Below are 20,173 nucleotides of genomic sequence, written 5' to 3' on the forward strand. Positions count from 1 at the left end.
TAGGTATCTAGATATGTCTGGCTATAGCTATCTTATACTGACACAGTTGTTTTTATGTCCTCTTCCCTGTTAGAGTGTGAGCTCCCTGAGGGCAGGGACCATCTTTTGCATGTCTTTGTAGCTCTAGCACTTAGCACAGTGCCTGGTACCCAGTAGGTGCTTAGTAAATGCTCTTTGACTGACTGAAATTAACTCGGGAGGTGAGAGGAAGGTTTTTGAGCAGAGAAGCATGACTAGCTCTAAGCATAAGGCAGATTATTGACAAAGGTAGGATTTGAAACCAGGTCCCCTGAATCCAAACCTGGTGTTCTTTCCATTTCACTACTCAGACGCCTCTAAGCGGCACAGCTACTAAGGTGAGAAGCCCAGGAGGGGGAGGCTGGTGACCAGAGTGGCCCATAGGCCTCCACTGCTTGGACCTCGGTTGCTGTATCCATAAAAGAAGGGATTAGATTTGGATTTTTTCCCTAATGTTTCTAATGTCCCTTCTGGCACTAACATCATGGGTTAATTTTTTAAAAAAATTGCAAACAGCCATCAGCAAGAACAAAAAATCAAATAAATATGCAAAATAGGAAATAATAATAAACCCATAGGTTGCCATGCACATTTTTAATGAGGTAGAAACAAACAGATTAGCAAACCCAGACATGGCAGAGATGTGCCTGCTCTCTGGCCCTATCTGAGACTGCCTGACGTTCCTTAGGCTCTCCTGTCTTGGGAAACCAGCTTAGACTGCATAAGATTTAGGATTGATTGGGGACCTCAGATGAGACCTTTGGGACCAACCACTCATTTTACAGATGAGGAAACTGAGGCCCAGAAAAGAGAAGTGACTTGCCTGTGGTGACACAGAGCAAGGATTTAAACAATAGGGATGGGGCTTTGAGATAGGGCCTCAATCACAAGTCTGGGTAATGTGATGGCTTTTATTGTAAGGGCGAGAGAGAATAATGCCCAGGAATCTGACTCAGAAGCATAGAATTTCTTTTTTTTTTAAATTGTATTGATAAATATATTTTATTTTCATATCATTTTTATTTCCAAATATGTCCTTCCCTTTTCCCCTACCTAGTGCTTTACAGTAGCAGCTGCTAGCATTTATATATCATTTTAAAGTTTGCAAAGCACTTTACAGATATCATCTCATTTGATCCTGGGAGGTAGGTACTATTATTAATCTCATTTTATAGATGAGGAAACTGAGGCAAACTGAGGTTAAGTGACTTTTCCAGGGTCACTGTCTGAGGCAGGATTTGAATTCAGGTCTTCCTGACCCCAGGTCCAGTGGCCTATCTACTGAGTCATCTAGCTGCCCTATAACAAAATTTTTTTTCTAAAAAGAAGAAAGAAAAGCAGCCAAGTCAGACAACATATCACTGCACCACACCCACCTCCACCCCCCAGCCCCAATCTCTTCAGAGAAGGGAAGAAGGTGCAGTTACTTTCTCAGAGCCTCTCCAGGCCCAAGTTTCTTGAGAATCACAGAATTTCTTCTTGATTTATATTACTTTCATTTCTGAATATATCCTTCCCCTATGCAGAGAACCATTTCTTATATCAAAGAATAAAAAAGTAAGAGGAAAGCAGTTTGGCAAAACGAATGGACATATCAGCCCAGTCTGACCTTATATACACTGTGACATACCCATAGTCGCCCACTTCTGCAAAGCAGGGACAAAAAGAAATTCCCCTGTGTCTGTGGGGACCAAACCTGGCACCATAATCACAGAGCCAAAGCACAGGAAAGGACTTCCAACAACTTGGAAGCCCAGAGTAAGATGTTGGAAAGATTTTTCTCCAGAAGGATATTTTGCCCTCATTGCCATCCCCTTCAGGGCCTAGCTCAGATGCCACTTCTTCTCCACCTTGGCTGGATGTGGGATCTTTTGGGTATGGCTACCACTTTCCCTTGGTGCAGATCACAGCCTCTCCGAGCCTTCTTATTCTTTCTGTTCAGTTCTTTAAAAAAGACCTACGAGCTCTTCCCCACCCCCACCTGTTCTGTTCAAACACTGCATAACTCCCCTCTGTGGTCACTGTGGTTTAGCCAAACTGGTCCTCTTGTAGTTTCTCATACGTGAGACTCCACCTCCCACCTCTGTGTCTTTGTTTTGGCTCTTCTGAATGCCAGGAATGCACTCCCTCCACACCAACACACACACACACACACACTGATGTGGGGAGGAGGAAGAGGATGGGAATATACACAAGCATGCAGAATACACATAGTGCCCCACCCATTAGACTGTAAGCTCTTTAAGGTCAGGAACTGTTTTTGCTTTTGTCTACTATCTCTGTGCCTTTGCACTGGGTGTCCCCACACACTTGTTTCCCTGGCTTCCTTCAAGGCTCAGCTCAAATCCTACGTTCTAGAGGAGGCCTTTCTTACCACTACCACCACCCGCCCAGCTGTCTTCCCCTTCCAGATTTTACTTTATCTGCCTCCTAGATATCTTTTACATACCTCATTATTTCCATGTCATCTCCCTCAGACTGAGTTCCTTGAGGTCAAGGACTATTTGGCCTTCTCTCTCTCTTTCTCTCTGCCTCTCCCCACCTCCCCCAGGGGTTTCCACTTTGGTAGTTTCTGTTCCCTGATGACTCCAGCTAGAGCCCTAGCCCTGGTTTCAGTTCGCTTGAACCTCTGGTGCTAGCCCGGTAGGGCTACAAAGTTACCCAGGTTGTGGTCTTTACCTCTGGAGAGCTTTCATCCTCCTGGAAGGGCCTGACCTCTCCACAGGTGAGTGTGAACAAGGTAGGGAGGGAGGGATAGGGGCAAAGGAGATATGTCTCTGGGAGAATCACAAGAGCCTTCACCTCGGTGGCACCTGAGCTCAGCGTAGAAGGGCACAGATGAGGGGAGGCAGGAGATGCCGACTGAGTGTGAGGGTGGGGAGAGGGAGTCCAGTTTGACCTGAAATGTAAAGTTCTTGAAGAGGAATGCAAAGAAATAATGCTGCAAAGAGCTGGAGCTAGATTGTGGAGGCTTATAGGATCATAAATTTAGAGATGGAAGGGACCTTTGAGATGCTCTTTGGAAAACTAAGGGTCCAAGAAAATGAAGACTCTTGAATTTCAAGTTGCTTGTATTTTTTTCCTTCAGGGTACTTTTGAAAATGTTTTGGGGGGTTTTTTGGGGGGGAGGGGTGGAAGGCAAGTGATAAGTGGACATCTTGAACGCAGTGATTGTTTTGACTTTTGTCTTTGAATCCACAGTGCTTACCCAGCACACAGGAGGCACTTAAATGCTTCTTGATTGATACTGTGGTCAGACTTGTGCTTTAGGCTGCTGTGTGGAAGATGATTGGAAAGAGAAGAGTGTGGGTGCCCGCGGGATGGCACTGTGAGGACCCTCCCACATCCATCAAGAAGCAGAGGGAAGGAAGAGAGGGCAGAAAGGGCGACAGAAAGACAGGGGAGAAAGGGAGGGAGAAAGAATGCTGGGAAGAGGGAAGGGGAGGAAGAGAGGAGGAAGGGAGGAGGAAGGGAGGAGGAAGAGAGGTGGAAGGGAGGAGGCAGAGAGAGGTGGAAGGCAGCGACAGGGGGGAAGAAACAGAAGAAAGGAGGAAGAGAGGGAAAGAAAGGGAGGAAGAGAAGGGAGGAAGAAAGTGAAGGAAAGAGAGCGGGAAAGAGGGAGGGAGAGACAGAGGAGGAAGAGGGAGAAAGGGAGAGAGGCACGTAGTTCTTGAGTTTTTCGGGACAGTTAGCTAATCCAGGAGCGCGCCCCCCCCCCCGGCCTTCTCTGCATCGTAGCTGTAGCTTGTGGGCACCTGGGAGAGAGGAACCCCATAGGCTGCCTCTGGTTCACCTACTGCCGACCTGCCCGGTCCTGTCCGGTCCCGGAGGCCAGCCTCGCTGGGGCCCTGTCCAGGCCTCTGGCTGGGCAGAGCCAGGCGTGCCAGGCCGGCCTCGCTGGGCTATCTCCGGGCTGGGGGCGGGGTCTCAGCTGGGGGTGGGCTGGGGGTTGGGGTGGGCAGCGTGGCCCCGCCCCCTTCCTGCCCCTGCCCCACCCCCTCCACCCCCGGCCCTCTCTGGCTGCCCTGCCCTGCCCTTCCCGGACCCAGCAGGGCGGGCGACTTGAGCCCAGGCGTCAACATGCGGAGCCCCTGCCTCATTGCCAGCCCGGTGGCCGCTAAGCTCGCCGCTTTGCTTTCTAGGCTGGGGGTGAGTGAGCCCCGCGCTGCCGCCGGGACACCAAGGGGCCAGGCAAGGGGCTGGGGCTGGGCCGGGCCACGCGCGTTTGGGGTTTGGGCCCCTCCGCCCTCCTTTCCCGAGAAGCCATGGAAGTGCTCAGGGAGTCGATTCTGCATTTGTTGTTTCAGATGTCGTCCTACAAGCGGGCCACGCTCGATGAGGAAGATCTGGTGGACTCCCTCGGGGAGGGCGAGGTGTATCCCAATGGCATTCAGGTAGGCAGCAGCGCCAGCCCCCTTTGCCCCTTCCCAACTGCACAGGTACCATACAGCACTGCCCCCACTCCCAAGGACTGAGCAGTGGATCATAGGAGCATAGATTTAGAGCTGGAAGAACCTCGGAGGCCAGCCCTCCTGTTTTACAGTTGAAGAAATTGAGGCCCAAAGAAGTTGTGGCTTGTCCAGTGTCACACAGGAGTAATGAAGCCACCTACATGTGAAAACACAGAATATAAGGATTAAACCCTGCACCCCATTTCCCCCATCCCCTGCACAGAGCAGCCTCCCCAGAACTGATTACTAAGCCACCATACACACCCCCCCTTCCCCTTATGCAGACTCCCTCATTCCCAGGACTAGCCTGTGACAGGAAAGGGCCCAGACACTTCTCCCCTCTACTCACAGCACACATATACACCTGAGTGTGTCTTTACTTCCATTTCCTCCCTCTCTTCTCCATACTCCATGTGCCCTAAAGAAGACTCTGGGGACCAGTGACCTCCTGCCCTCTCTCCTAGGATGGGCCCTAGCCTATCTGCTGTTTCCCTTTGCCTTTGAACTCCCCTGCCCTTGTCTGTTTTAGAAATGTCTCAAGGACTAGACTGTGTCTCGGGTGAGTGGGATGGAACCAGCTACCTCCCTCTCTCTCTTCCTTATCTCATTAGAGGATTCAGGGATCTGGGATGAGGTTGAGACAGGAACCTCCTCACTCTCTCTCCTGGGGTCCTGTGCCACTGTGGGTCTCCCTCATCTCCCCTCCTCCTAACTTTATATACTCCCCACTTAACCTTATTCTGCTGCTTCTCTTGCGGGCACAGAACCAGCCTTGGTGTTTAGGGTAGAATAGAGCCAGGGACCACCCACTCTCTCAAATACCTAGCACATTACCTGGCACTTAGGACATGCTTAATAAATACTTGTTATTTATTAGAGACCTGTGCCGTGGTCTCTCTCCCTTCCCCTTTTATGTCTTCCCATCCCTACTGCTTCCCTTTCTACTCTATCCTTTCCAGAGAGGATTCAGGGACTGGCCTTGGTGTCTAGGGTGAGGTGGGCCCACTGACCTCCCCACTTCTTCTTCTGAAGATTTGTGCCATGGCTTCTCTCTCCCTGCTTTCTATGCTTCCCACTTATACCCTCTTTCCCCAAGGGTTCAGTGACCAGCCTTGGTGTCTGGAGGGACAGAGGCCACCCCTGCCTGAAACCACCCTTCCCCCCACCAGTCAGACCACTGCCAACCTGGGTCCCTCTGAGAATGCAGCTGTGTGCCAACTAGGACAGCCTGCAGGAAGTTTCTGTGCTTTGGCTCTTGGGATGGAATTCTTCCTCAGGGCAAAAATGTCCCTTAGAAATGGGGTAGTTTTTCTCCTTGCTGCTTCTGACCAGCTACATCTGGAGCTGGCTTTGGACAAAACATCTCTGACGTCCCACAGGACTGACTTTGGGGGACAATTTTGGCTCAGGATGTTATAGAATTATAGAATGTTAGAGCTAGAGTGAGCCCTAGGGACTGACCCCCTCATTTTACACATAAGGAAACTGAGGCCCAATGAGAGGAAATAACCTGCTGAAAGTGACCTAGCAAAGGAGTAGCAGGAGTCAGAGCCCAGGCCTCCTGACTTCCTATCTAGGGCTCTTTCAACCTTGTCATCACCATGGAGAAGGGCCAGCCCCTTCCCCCCATTCATTCCATCCTGAAAAGCTGGTCCCTGCGGCCTGTATTTCCTGTGTTGAATGGAGAAAGTCCTTTATGTATAAAGCCTGCAGTGCTGTGGGAAACAGAGCAGACTCAGACCCAGGTGATCTGATCCTTCTGTTGAATTGACATTTATTAAGTTCTTGCTGTATGCCAGACACAGAGCTAAGTGTTGGGATACACTGATGGAGACGAGACACAGAAACATCTCCTGACCTCTAGGAACCTGTGGGCAAGTCATTTAACGTCTCTGAGCCTCAGTTTTCTCATCTGCAAAATGGGGATGATAAGACCTTGGGACATGATATGTAAGAGCTGGAAGGGACCTTTGAGTCCACCCCCTTGTTTTTACAGATGAGGAAATTGAGGTTTCTATGGAGAAATGGCTTCCCAAGGTGAAACAGGTAACAAAGGTGGCAGCAGAGAGAGCAGGTTGTGAAGGGCTTTTAACAACCAACAGAGGAGGTAATAGGGAGCTATTGGAGCTTTTTGAGGGGACCAGGTGGTCAACAGCTCATGTGAGCTTCAAAACAACCCCGTGATGTAGGCGCTACCTGTAGTGTTATGCCAATTTTGCTGATGGGAAGAGTGAGGCTCAGAAAATCCAAGTGACCCGGCTATGGACGCGCATCCCTTTCTGTCTATAGACAGTACCAGTGCCAGACCTTGTAGCTGACAGATGAGTTTCGTTCCTACTTTGGTCCAGGTGCTTTGATGGAATTGTCCTTGCCCTGGGCTGTCCCAGCCTTCCTCAGTGCTGACCCCAGTGATCCCAGAATCCAAGATAAAGAGCTGAAAGAAATCTCAGGGATCTGCTAGGCCAATCCCCACATTTTACAGAGTAGGACACTAAAGTCTGAAAGCTAAAGCTGAAGTGGCCTACCTGGATCCAGAACCAGGATGAGTTGATGCAGGAGAGAATCAGTATTTGAGATGTGTCCTGACCTTGAGGAGGACATTATGAGCCTCAGTTTCTCTCTATATAAAATGAGGGTAAGGATACTTGAATTGCTACCCACCAGGACAGTTGTGAGGAAATTATTCTGTAAACTAGAATCTGAGCTGGGCCTCAGGTGTCAGATCTGAACCCTTCCTTTAATTTAGAAATATTTTTATTAATCTCTTTTATTTTTATTACCTTTATTTCCAAAAGTATCCTTACTCTCTCTCCTAGTCAGTCCATCCTTTGTGTGAATGTAATAAAGAATAAAAATGGGGGAAAATAGTCTAGCGGAGGCCACTAGGTGGCACAGTGGATAGAGCACTGGCCCTGGAGTCAGGAGGACCTGAGTTCAAATCCTACTTCAGACACGTAACACTTACTAGCTGTGTGACCCTGGGCAAATCACTTAACCCCATTGCCTAACAAAAACAAAAACAAAATAGTCTGACAAAATTAATCCACACATCCACCAAGTTGGCTGGTGTATTTGAGGTGTCATACCCGAAGGCCCCTACCTCTGCAGTGAAAGGAGGGAGGTTCACTTTCCCCAGCTCTTTTTCAAGCCTAAGCATGGTCAGTATAGTTACATAGTATTCAGGGGTTTTTGTTGCTGTCCTTTACATTTACATTGTAGTCATTGTGTGTGTGTGTTGTTTTTCCGACCTCCTGATTTTGAGGTGGAGGCCCAGAGGGAGGGGGCTTAAACCAAGATCTCCTGGCTCCACGTTGAGAGTTCTTTTCATCACTTTACACAGCTCCCTAAAAGGCCGGTAGGAAATGTAAGTAGTTCTGAACAACTCGCTGGCCTGGTAAAGTGGGAAACAAAGTTGCCTTCTAGACTTAAAGAACTCAAAAAGAGCACAAGCGTGTTGTAGTGGGAAAAGTGGAGAATTTGGAGTCAGAGGACCTAAGTCGTAATCCTGGCTTTGGATTTTGTGCCTGTGTGACCTTGGACAAGTCACATAACTTGTTCAGACCTCAGCTCCGTGGTCTGGAAACTACCAGAGCCCCTTTCAGCTCTACCTCTGACCAATCCACAGGAAATCAACCAATAAACTTACATTAAGTACCTGCAATGTGCTGACACTATACTAGGCTTGGGGATGTAAAGACCAAAGTGAGTGCAGTCCCTGCCCTCCTGGAGCTTACATTCTTCTGGGGGAATCCATATGAAAGGACTGCACAATAGACCTTATAGGCTGCTAAAAGTGGTGGGACAGTTGTTTGCACCCAGTTCCCCTTTGCTTTGAACCTTCCCCCCAACCCTCCCAGTGGCATACTGTCAACACCAGGAATAACAAAAGCCAGGCAAAGAGAGTCTCTTCATTTCAGTTAGTTGGACTCAGGAAGTCTAGTCTGAAAGTCTGGCTTTCTGGCAGAGAACCTGACTATTTAGCTTTAAAATAGGACTTTAAAAGTTTGGATAGAAAAGCAGCCCATTAATATTCCACAAATGAAAGGGGGGAAAACACTATTGTTGAGTCATTTCAGTAATGTGAAACCCCATTTGGGGTTTGCTTGGCAGAGATACTGGAGTGGTTTGCCATTTCCTTCTCCAGTTCATTTTACAGATGAGGAAACTGAGGCAAACAGGGTGAAGTGACTTGCCCAGGGTCACACTGCTAGTAAGTGTCTGAGGCCAGATTTGAACTCAGATCTTCCTGACGCCAGGCCTGTGCACCATGACACCTCCTGGCTGCCTTGTAGAAGGTATATTAGACCCACATCACTTGAGATCCACCAGATTTATCCATTGCCAGGCATGTTTATAACAGCCCAGAGGAGCAGAAGCTGTTGGCTTGGTATAAAAAGCAATAGATCTGGAGCCAAAAGCCCTGAGTTTGGGCTCTAGCTCTACTATTTACTAACCATGTGACCTAAATCAAATTACAGAGGCTCCATTTCCCCATTTATAAAATAGAAGCAGTGTGGTATGGTGGATAGATGCCCAACCCAGAAGTCAGGAAGTCCTAGATTCAAATCCTGCCTCTGACACTGTCCCTGGCCAAGACATTTAATCTCTCAAAGTGCCAAAAACCTCTCTAAAATTATAAATTACTGAGGAGTTGCCCTTCAGTATTGGTGGAGGGAATTTTCACACTAGGATTTTTCGATACCAGTATAATCACAGGTCCAGGAAATGCTTTAATGGCCTACTTCACTGAGGATCATCAAATGAGGTGACAATGTGCTTTCTAAGCCCCAGGGCTGATGTACATCAAAGGTTTTCTTGTTGTCGTGTAAATAGGGAAGAACAGCAGTGATTTCCATTGAAGTGGTAGCTCAGTTTTCTATGACACTTCAAGGTTTACAGCCCACTTTTCCTCATGCCAACTTTGAATGGTGTGTAGCCCAATATTGTGGCCTGGCATAGGCTTCTCATCTGTAAAATGGACACAGGGTGAATAAGTTGGACTGGATGGCACAGTCAATAAAGCACTGGGCCTTGAGTCAAGAAGACCTGAGTTCAAATCCAGCCTCAGACCCTTATTAGCTTTGTCACCCTGGGCAAATCACTTAACATCTCACAGCCTCAGTTTTCTCTTCTGTAAAATGGGGATGATCATAGCCCCTTGCCTGGCATGCTTGTTGAGAGGTTCAAGTGATATAATATTTGGAAAGTGCTTTGCAGCCCTAAAGTGCTGTACAAATGCTAGTTATTATTATTGATCATCGTTCCACCTCTCAGAAGGAACATGAGAAGTCATCTGATCAAAGCCAAACCTGAACAATTCCCTCTATGACATCCCGGACAAATAGACCTCTGCCCTTGTCTAGAAGACCTTTCTTGGCCTTGGAAGAATGGAATGGGAGGTCAGGCAGCTTTCAGGGTTGCTGGGACTTCCTTCCACCTACAGTACATTTCTCTTTTTGACTAGGTCTGTGCTTTCATCAGCACAGGGAAATGCTGGTGAGGAACTTCCTTTCCCAAAGCAGGTTGAGTTGGTACTTTCTCTTTCTCTTTCTCTTCATGTAGCTACTAGCCCAGATAATTAATTGCCCAGAGCACTGAGAGATTAAGTGATTTACCCAGGGACACCCAGCCAGTGTGGGTCTGTGGTTGGACTTGAACCCAGATCTTCTTGACGCCAAGACTAGTCTCTCCACCACAGAGACAGCTAGGTGTTGCCGTGGTTAGAGCATCGGAGTCAGAAATTGAAGTTGGCTCAACTACTTACTAGTTATATGATCCTAGACAAGTCACTTAACCTCTCAGTTAGTTACTAACGGCACAACCTCTCCGGGCTGGTGTGCCTATCAAACCTGAAAGCACTCTATAAATGCTAGCTATCATTATTGCTCTGGGCTGCCTCATGACTCATTTAATCATGGGAAAACTGAAGTCTCCAGTGGTGGAGGCTACCCACGTGATGTTCTGTGTCAGGCTGGAACTCCCGTCTGGGTCTCTTGGGCACTCCATCCAGTGCTTTTTCCATTTTTCCAGCTCCAGTTGTTGTTATTTCAAAGGCTCATTAGGACACCTCTCTTTTTATCTTAAGGTCTACGAAAAAATAGAGAAAGGGAGGAAAAACCCGCTAAGAGAATTTACACAAAGCAGGCCATTTGTCAGGAGTGGCCTCAGAGCACTGCTTCATGTTTATATGAGCGCTGCCTTTCGCTAATGTAGAAGAGATTAGAATTGGTTTGCTTTACCCTGGAGAGCAGAACTGTGTAGAAGGTGGTGGAAGGAAAAGTTTGGATCCATATAAGGAAATACCTCCTTACAGTAAGACCTGTCCAAATGCAGAATGGGATGGACTGCTTGGGAAGGTAGTGAGCTCTCTGAACCAGCGATCTTCGAAGGACAGCAGGAAATACTTCTTAATAATAAGAGCTGTCCTAATATGGACTGCTTTGGGAGGTAGTGAGCTCCCCATACTGGCAGTCTTCAAAGAGCAGCAATTGAACATGGGGAAGCAGGGGGAATGAAGAAGGAGAGGGTCCTGTTCAGCTGTGTCCCAGCCTAGACTTTCAAGATCTCCTCCAATTCAAGGGGCTGTGATTAAGCTCTTTAACAAAGGTTTCCAAAGGCCTCTTCCTCTGGAGACCCAGTAAGGTGTAGGGAGTTGCATTATTGTCCCATTTCTAAGATGAAGAAGCTGGGTCTCAGAGAACTGAAGCATCTTGTTCTCAGCTTCATGGCTAACAGGTGGCAGAGCCAGGATTCTTAACCCCAAACTAGCAACTCCAAGCGTCAGGGCCCTTGACCTGATTTAAAGAAGGGAGGGAGTTCAGAGGTCACTGAGGCCAACTCCCTCATTTTATAGATTAGAAAACTAAGGCCCCTGAAATATTATAACTTGCCAAAGGTCACACAGATAGTAAGAGCTAGAGTTGGGATTTGAACCCGGAGCCTCTGACTCCAAAGGCAGGAATTGTTCTTCTGTAACCCCTACTGTTTCTCACTTGCTTTCCTATATACCAGGCTATTTTCACAAATCCTTTACTTTTCATAGGCATGGTGAGAGATTTGTGATCCCATCATCATGGCTTTTAACCTATATCTCAGATAAGTCTCTGGGAGTTGAATGAGGAAATGAGGAAGAGAGAGGTTAAATGATTTGATTAGTGTCACACAGCTACTATGAAGTGTCAGAGGCAGGATCTGAACCCTGATCTTCTTGATTCTGAGCCCAGCACTCTCTTAACTATGTCATGCTCTCTCTATCTACCATGAGTTCTCTTTTTAAAACATTTTATGGCCATTTTTTGTTTTTCCATCACCCCCATTTTCCTGTCCTCCTCCAGAGGGCCATCCCTTATAGCAAATAAAAGAGAGGAAAAAAGAAAAAAAATGACGTCAGCAAAAACTAAGCAGCGTAGCAGCCAAGTCTGACATTATCAGCAGCCATAGTCCCCCACCTGTGCAAAGAAGGGAGGGAAGTGTATTATTATTGTGATGTTTTTTCGATGACTCGTTTTGGAGTGTAAAGATCAAGATTTGAATATTGATTCTGCCATTTTCTAGTTGCATTCTCTTGAGCCAGTCACCTTACCCCCTTTTAGCCTCAGCTTTCCTCATATGTAAAATGGGGGGATTCATGCTTGTACAATTCATGTCACAATTGTTGTGGGGAGAGTCCACTGTAAACCTGGAAGTGCTACAGAATGGTGAGTTCCTACTATCGACTATAAGTGGTTGTGTGCATCATGGAAACTTAGGGAGGAGATAACTTCCTCACACTCTCATGGTGGAGACACATTGAGGTAAGTGGTCAGGGGCTGCTTCCTCTGAAAGGTAGTCTGCTGCAGGGAACCAGGCTTATTTGCCCACCTCCATTTGGGGCTGCCTAGTGGTGTAGGTGCATTCTTTATTACCCTCTGTTCCAGTGAGAAAACCAAGGCCCAGAGGAATTGTAACCTTCCCAGGGTCATGGAAATCTAAGCAGAGCTTAGATTCAAACTCAGGGCACCAGCTTCAGAACATATTATTCATTCTACCACTCTTTGGATGCAGTATCCAAAAAGAATCCTGTCCCATTCCTCCACTGATGGTCAGAGATGAATGCAAAGGTATGTTCTCGTCCTGTCCCAGCTCTGACATTCTGTGTTCTAAGTCCCCTCCCAGCTCTGACATTTGAACTCTAAGGGCCTTTCCGGCTCTGAAATTTTCTGTTCTGAGACCCCTCCCCACTCTAACCTTCCACATTCCAACGTCCCTTCCAGCACAAGCATTTTGTGCTCCAAAGTCCTTTCTATCTAAAAACTTGTCCAGCCAAATCCTACCAACTTCTATGGACAGAGAATGTCACTGTGGGTGACGTGGTCACATTTCTTGACAGGGTTGACAGGTATCTAGCTGGTTGATTCTCTAATATGATTTTTAAATAGCTATTTCAATCTCCCTTCCCCCAACTATCATTTTTTCAGTATCCCAGAAAAATCAATATTTATCTGGCTCCATACCCTTGTAGCATACACACACACACACACACACACACACACACACACACACACACACACACACTCTCACACTCTCTCTATATATAATATATACACACACATATAACTTTATGTAAATATGCATATATATGTAATATATAATATTATACATAACTTTCCACAATTATATGTACATGTATGTCTATATACATAAACTATATATACATATATAAAACTGTTACATAACTATATATATATGTGTATGTGTGTGTATAAAACTTTACACTTAGAACGTACTTTCTTTCCCTAGACTGTAGGTTCTATGAGGGAGCTTCTGTGGGTACTAAGTGTCAATAAGTTACCAAGTACTCATTAATCACTTACTATGTGCCAGTCTCTGTACTAAGCAGTGAGGATACAAAGGAAGGCCAAAAAACACGGTCCTTGCCCTCCAGGAGGTCACATCCTAGTGGGGGGATCAGCATGTAGTGAACTAGATCCGTACAAGATCTATACAGAGTTGATGGCAGGTAATCTCAGAGGAGAAGGGGTCATCAGCTGGAGAACCTGGGAAGGGTTTCCTGTAGAAGAGGGAACTTGAGCTGAACCTTGGAAAAAAAAGATTCCTTTTCAGACATCTTAGGAAAATGAAGAGCCAAGACGATGAGGCAAAGCATTTGGGGCATGGGAAAAAGTCAGTGCAAAGGCGTGGAATGAGAGATGTAAAGAATGTTTGTTGTTAAGCTGAGGACTTTATAGCTGATCCCAAAGGTCACTGGAGCTCATTAAACAGGGAGGTGACAAGGTCAGACCTATGCTTTAGAAAAAAACCACCCTGGCAGCTGAGTAGGAGATGGATTGAGTGGTGTTTTTTCTTTTTTTTTTTTCATTAATTGAGTAACTAGAATCAGAGCCAGATAGGAATTATAATCCCCTTTTTACAAATGAAGGAACTAAGTCACTGAAAAGACTGGTGACTTAGCCAAAGAGGTTAGTTCAGACCCAAGCCATCTGATCCAAAGCCAGGTCTCTTGCCAGTCTACTGACCGCTGACACTCAACCTTGGTATGGCAGAATAAGCTGAGCCTGAGTCCGGCCCCAGCAGTCGCATCTGAGCTGGTTGGTGCCCAGGCAAGCCCCTTCTCTGCCCTGGAGCTCGGTGTCCTCATCTCTAAGGAGGATCATTCTTGCTTTATCTGCCTCCTGGATCGCAGGGAGGAGAGTGCTGAGCTCTGCACGCTCTCAAAAGGAACGGGAGCCCCTGCTGTGGTTACTCCCCTGGGGTATCTTACCAGTTCCCCAGCTCCATCCACATGTCCCTGCCTGCAAAACGTGTTTGCGCTCCAAGGCCAGCTTAGTCAGGCCGTCACTTCTGTAACTAAATATTTATCCTCTCATTAGTACATTGTTCCAGTGGTCTCTGAAAACCCTGGGAAACCAAAGGGTTGGGGACAGGTTCCCACCTAGGGCCGGGCTGGAAATGTGACTTACCTAAGGGAGAGTCGGGGCAGTTCTCATTCACTGTCTTTGCTCCCTGGCGTGGAGTGCTAGCTCACCCTTCCCCAAAGTGGATCTGGGCAGCCTGCCACTGATCTACCCACTAGATTCCTGAACAGCGACAGAGCACATTTTCTGTGATCTAGGCTCCCTTGTTTCTAAAACCTTCTCCTCAGAAGGCTAGACTCAGAGTACTTGGGAGCTGGAAGTGGCCTTCGAATATTGAACAGCAGAGGGGCAGCTAGGTGACACAGTGAATAGAGTACCGGCCCTGGATTTAGGAGGACCTGAGTTCAAATGTGGCCTCAGACACATAACACTTACTAGCTGTTTGACTCTGGGCAAGTCACTTAATCCCATTGCCTATCCAAAAAAAAAAAAAAAGAATATTGAACAGCAGAGCTTGAAGGGGCCTTAGAACACAGGATACCAGAACTGGACCTTAGAACAGAATATGAGATTGGAAGGACCCTTAGAATATAGAATGTGAGACCCGAGAATATAGACTGTCATAACTGGGAGGGACCTTAGAACATAGACTATTAAGTCTGAAAGAGACCTCAGAACATAGAATATCAGAACTGGAAGAGACCTTAGAACAAAATATCAGAGTTGGTAGGATCCTTAGAACATAGAATATAAGAGCTTGACAAGACCTTAGAACATATACTGTAGCAGGCTGGGAGGGACCTTAGAACATAGATTGTTAGGGCTGAGAGGGACCACCTGGAAACACAGCATATCAGAGCTAATAGAGGTCTTTGAATGTAGAATATCGGACCTGGAAGGGACCCTAGAACATAGACTATTAGGGCTGGAAGGGATCTCAAAACACAGAATATCAGAACTGGAAGAGACCTTAGAACAGAATATCAAAGCTGGAAGAACCTTAGAACATAGAATGTTAGACCTGGAAGGGACCTTAGAACATAGACTATTAGGGCTGGAAGGGATCTCAAAACACAGAATATCAGAACTGGAAGAGACCTTAGAACAGAATATCAAAGCTGGGAAGAACCTTAGAACATAGAATGTTAGACCTGGAAGGGACCTTAGAACATAGACTATTAGGGCTGGAAGGGACATCAAAACATAGAATATCAGAGCTGGGAGGAACCTTAGAATGTAGAATGTCAGACCTAGAAGGGACCTTAGAAAGAACAGAATGTCAGAGCTGAGAGGAACCACAGAGACCATCTACTCCAACCCCTTTGATTTAAAAAGGGTTGAACAGGGTCATAGACCAGTCAATCAATAAGTGTTTATTCAGCACCTGCTCTATGCCAGGCACTCCACTAGGCACTGGGGGATACCAGTACAAAGAAGGAAACAATCCCTACTTACAAGGAGATTACTTTTTTTTTTTTTGGTGAGGCAGTTGAGGTTAAGTGACTTGCCCAGGGTCACACAGCTAGGAAGTGTCAAGTGTCTGACGCGGGATTTGAACTGGAGATTACATTCTAATAGATGTCAGGCAGTCTGCCCCAGGTCACACACTGAGTCACTGGAAGAGTCAAGAGGACAACTGGAATCTTCTGACTCCCAGGCTAGAGATCTCGCCCCCTCCCCTCACAAAGACTTGTGCCTAAGGCAATGGTGGCTTAGAGGGGCTGGGCTGGGCTGGGGCTGGGGCACCCGGTTTTTCCCTCGGTAGAGCCAAGCACAGCCAGCTTCAGCAGCCTCCTTTCTTCATCCCCAGGAAAAGGCCTGCATCTCCGTCTTAGCCCCGTGTTCACTTACTGTAGGGGACCTGCCCAGAAGCCAGCTGTCTCTTTGCCAGGCAGCGTGTGCCAGGAGATGGAGGGATGTTGCAGAGGTTAAAAATTCTATTTTCAAATCCCCTAAGCAACTCTTTTCCTGGGACTCAGAATTTTTAATTTAATTCTGACTTTTCCTAATTTAATTTCACTGGGTGTGCCATCTGTTCAGGTTTAAATTTATCCTAACTCAGCTTAGGCAGGGAAGCTCAGCTCCCAATTTCTGCACCCCTAGTGGTAGCACCATGTAATTGACCCTGATTGCTTAAGGTTGCCTTGAGATTGCCTTGCTCTCAGACAGCATTTAATAAGTATATTTTTAATTAAAAAAACCCTAATTGTTGAGTTTTAATTTAATTTCTGTAGCACCTGAAAGCATACAAAGTGCTTTCTTCACAACAAACCTTGAGGGGATGTAGTGGCAGGTTTTATTTTCAGCATTTTACAGATGAAAAGACTGATGTTCAGAGAGGGAAAAAAAGTGCTCAAGGTCATGTGGTATCAGAGGCGGGATTAGAATACAGGCCTCCAAGGACAGAATTAGATCTGCTGTACCACATAATACCAGTAGCAATTCTCTGGCTCTTTCACTAAACCTTGGAGGGCAGAGACAAGGACCAGTGCTCCTAAGCTATTTGATAGCCAGTGGCCTCCAGTGGGGCTGAGCAGTACCTTCTAGGAGGTCACTGACAGTAAGGCTAAGAAGTGAGCATGATTGGAGGGAAGAACGAAGACAATAATTGCTTATCTTTCCATGTCACTTGATGATTTATAAAGTGTCACCTTCCCCTGTGAGGTGCTAAGAGTGCTATCACTGTGGACCCATTTTATAGACACTGAAATTGAGGCCCAGAGAAGGGAAGTGGTCTTACAAGATATTTAGCGCATGTGCTCTGTCTAGTGCTTTTTCCAGTGTGCTTCTGAGACAGTAATGGAAGGGAAGGGAGAAAATCAGAGAGTGAGCAAAGAGCCAGTGGTTAGGATTAGAAGGATGCTATCAGTGACCTCCGTAGAGACACTGTTCAACACCACTGGAGTAGTTTGTCATTTCCTTCTCCAACTCATTTTACAGATGAGGAAACTGAGGCAAACAGGCTTAAGTGACTTGCTCAGGGTCACATAGCTAGTAAGTGTCTGAGGCCAGATTTGAACTTGGGAAAATGAGTCTTCCTGACTCCAGGCCCAGAGCTCTGTGCACTATGGCGCCACCTAGCTGTCCCAATAGTGATAATGATAACTGATATTTAAATACTAGTCTAAACTTTGCAGAATTCTTTACCTGCACTTACCTTGATCTCAGAATAACCTTTGAGGACTATATTATCATCACCTCCCTTTTACAGAAAAGGAAACTGAGGCTCAGAGGACCTCGTGGTCCTGAATGCACTGATGAGTTTCAGTATGGAAGAACCCAGCCCCTAGCACAGTGCCTGGCACACAGCAGGTGCTTAATAAATGTCTGTTGAATTGAATTGAAAAGCCCATTGCACTTGGAGCAAAAAGCCAACCCTGTTGGAGATTTGCTTGTTTCAAGACAAACCAGTGCCTTTACTTAGTTCTACTTCTTAAGGTTCTTAGGTTCTCTCAATTCTTCTTTGGCAGTTTCAATTTCAAGAGAAATTGGTATATTTCCCTGCATTGGGTGAGGTTCCTCATGGCCATTACCAAGAAAAGGCAGGAGGAAAAAGAGAGACAGTGTGGTGTAATAGATAGGGAATGACTGCTCTTGGAGTCAGGAAGATCTAGATTCAAGTTCCAACTCTTATCACCTGATGCTGGCTGTGTGAGTCTTTGTTCAGTCATGTCCCAATCTTCGTGACCCCATTTGGAGTTTTTTCTTTTCTTTTTTCTTTTTTTGTTGGTTTTTGTTTTTGTTTTCTTTGCAAAGATACTGGAATGGTCTGCCATTTCCTTCTCCAGCTCATTTTATAGATGAAGAAACTGAAGCAAATGGGGTGAAGGGACTTGCCCAGAGTCACACAGCTAGGAAGTATCTGAGACTGGATTTGAACTCAGGAAGATGAGTGCTCCAGGAATGCACTAACACTTCCCGGCTATTGCTGTATGCACTATGACACCACCTAGCTGCCCGTGTGTGATCCTAGGCAAATCATTTAACTTCCTATTGTCCCCAACCTACTCCCTAAGATGAAAGGCAAGTCAAGTCAAACTATAAAGCATTTATGAAGCACCTACTCTGTACAAGGTTCTGTGCTAAGGACCAGTGATACAAAGAAAGGCAAAAGAAAAGTTCCTGTTCTCTAGAAGCTCACAGTCTAAAGGGAGAGACAGCATACAAAGAGCAATAAACAAATAAGATATAGACTGAGAAAAGTGGGCATAAATTGGGAGGGAGTAGCATTAAGAAGAATTGGGAGAGGTGGGATTTTAGTTGGGACTTAAAGGAAGCCAGGAGGTGGAGATGAGGAGGGAAAGGATTCCAGGCATGTGGACAGCCAGAGAAAATGGCCAGATCTGGGAAAGGGAGGGTCTTGTGTCTTATTGGAGGCGCAGTGAGGAGGCCAGTGTCACTGGGTAGCAGAAGGTGGTGTAAAAAGGAAAGGGAGGCTGGGCCAGCCTATGATGAGCATCAAACATCAAACAGAGGGTTTTGTGTTTTATCCTGGAGGGAATGGGGCGGGAGGGGAAGGGGGGACATAACTCACAGCCTTGCTTTAGGAAGATCGGCCTAATAGGTGAGTGGAGGGTGGCTACAGTGGGGAGAAACCTGAAGCAGGGAGGTGGCAGGGACACCAACTTCTAGCCTTCTGGTGGGGTGGCACCTGCTGGCACCCCCAGTCGGAGAATTCAGCAGACATTTATTGATTGATTTATTATTTGTTGATCGTGCGTGGAAGTCTGGACTAGGCACAGAGAGCTGCTGCCAGGTTTAAAGGAGACATGGTCCCTGCTTTTCAGAAGTTTCCATTCTAGTAGGGTTTGAAAGGAGGAGATAAGACACAAGGGCAGGTAGTCATAATATACATTCTGGATAAGTGCATTTTAAAAGTGCAAGAGGGGCAGCTAGGTGCTGCAGTGGATAGAGCACCGGCCCTGAAGTCAGGAAGACCTGAGTTCAAAGCCAGCCTCAGACCAAACACTGGACACTTACTAGCTGTGTGACCCTGGGCAAGTCACTTAACCCCAACTGCCTAAAAACAAAAACAAAAAAAAAAGTACAAGAAAAATTTGTAGATGAGGTCCCAGGGAACAGCTGTCTTGTTGAATTGGGGGATCTGGAAAAAGATCTTAAATTTCAAGTTGGAAGAGACCTCAGTGGTGTCGAATGTAGCCCAGCCCTCTCATTTCACAGATGAGCAAACTGAAACCCAAAGATCATATTGATATTGAAGGGCAGAGACAGGATTCGAATCCACATCCTCTCACTCTGGCCTCAGTGGTCTCTCCACTACTCCATGTAAGGGATCCCCCTTTATCACCCAATAAAGTGAGAGGAGAGGGGGTATTCCAAGCATATGGAGTAGCACAAGCGAAGGCAGAGAGGCCAGGAAATGCAGGGTGTGTTTGGGGGACAGGGAGCCGACCAGTTTGGCCTGATCATAGAGTGTGTGGAAGGGAGAAACAGGAGAGAAGGCTTGGAGTGCTTCAAATGCCCCACAGAGGAAGCTGGACTTTCTCAGTAGCAGTAGGGAGCTGGTGAAGATGGTTGAGCTAAGGAGTTTTCCTCTTGAAATGTATGCCCAAGAAAGATTAATCTGGGTGTGCATGGAAGATGGATTCGGGGGGAGGGGAGGTGGAGGCAGGAGGACCTGTTAGAGACCAGCCATTCGGGATGCTCTGGCGACCTTCAGCACAATCTTACCTAATCAGGGCCGTGCCTGGGCTGCCAAGGCAAACCGAGATATTTTATGTGGCTTGTGGTCATAAGTGGTGGCTGTGAAGCCGTCAGGCATTTTTGTAGCCTTGCTCAGGCCCCGGAGAGCTATGTACACAGATGTTTCCATATGGCCCTGTGGCCTTA

The 20,173-nt window shown here is 46.7% G+C and overlaps 1 protein-coding gene across 4 annotated transcripts in view; it reads left to right on the forward strand.

Annotated features, from left to right (window-relative positions):
* Positions 1–20,173, forward strand: part of ECE1 (endothelin converting enzyme 1) — a 185,531-nt gene that overhangs the window by 89,332 nt on the left and 76,026 nt on the right. For 2 of the 4 annotated variants that reach the window (XM_020973112.2, XM_078145617.1), the window contains exon 2: positions 4,326–4,412. In XM_020973112.2, coding sequence (XP_020828771.1) covers positions 4,326–4,412 — 87 coding nt within the window. Of the gene's footprint in view, positions 1–2,655; positions 2,744–4,032; positions 4,168–4,325; positions 4,413–20,173 lie in introns of those variants that run through there. The other 2 variants (XM_020973113.2, XM_020973111.2) reach the window with 2 other exon arrangements.

The sequence above is a fragment of the Phascolarctos cinereus genome, unplaced genomic scaffold (assembly GCF_003287225.1).
Source record: "Phascolarctos cinereus isolate Bilbo 61053 unplaced genomic scaffold, phaCin_HiC Scaffold_726;HRSCAF=1367, whole genome shotgun sequence".
Lineage (NCBI taxonomy): Eukaryota > Metazoa > Chordata > Mammalia > Diprotodontia > Phascolarctidae > Phascolarctos > Phascolarctos cinereus.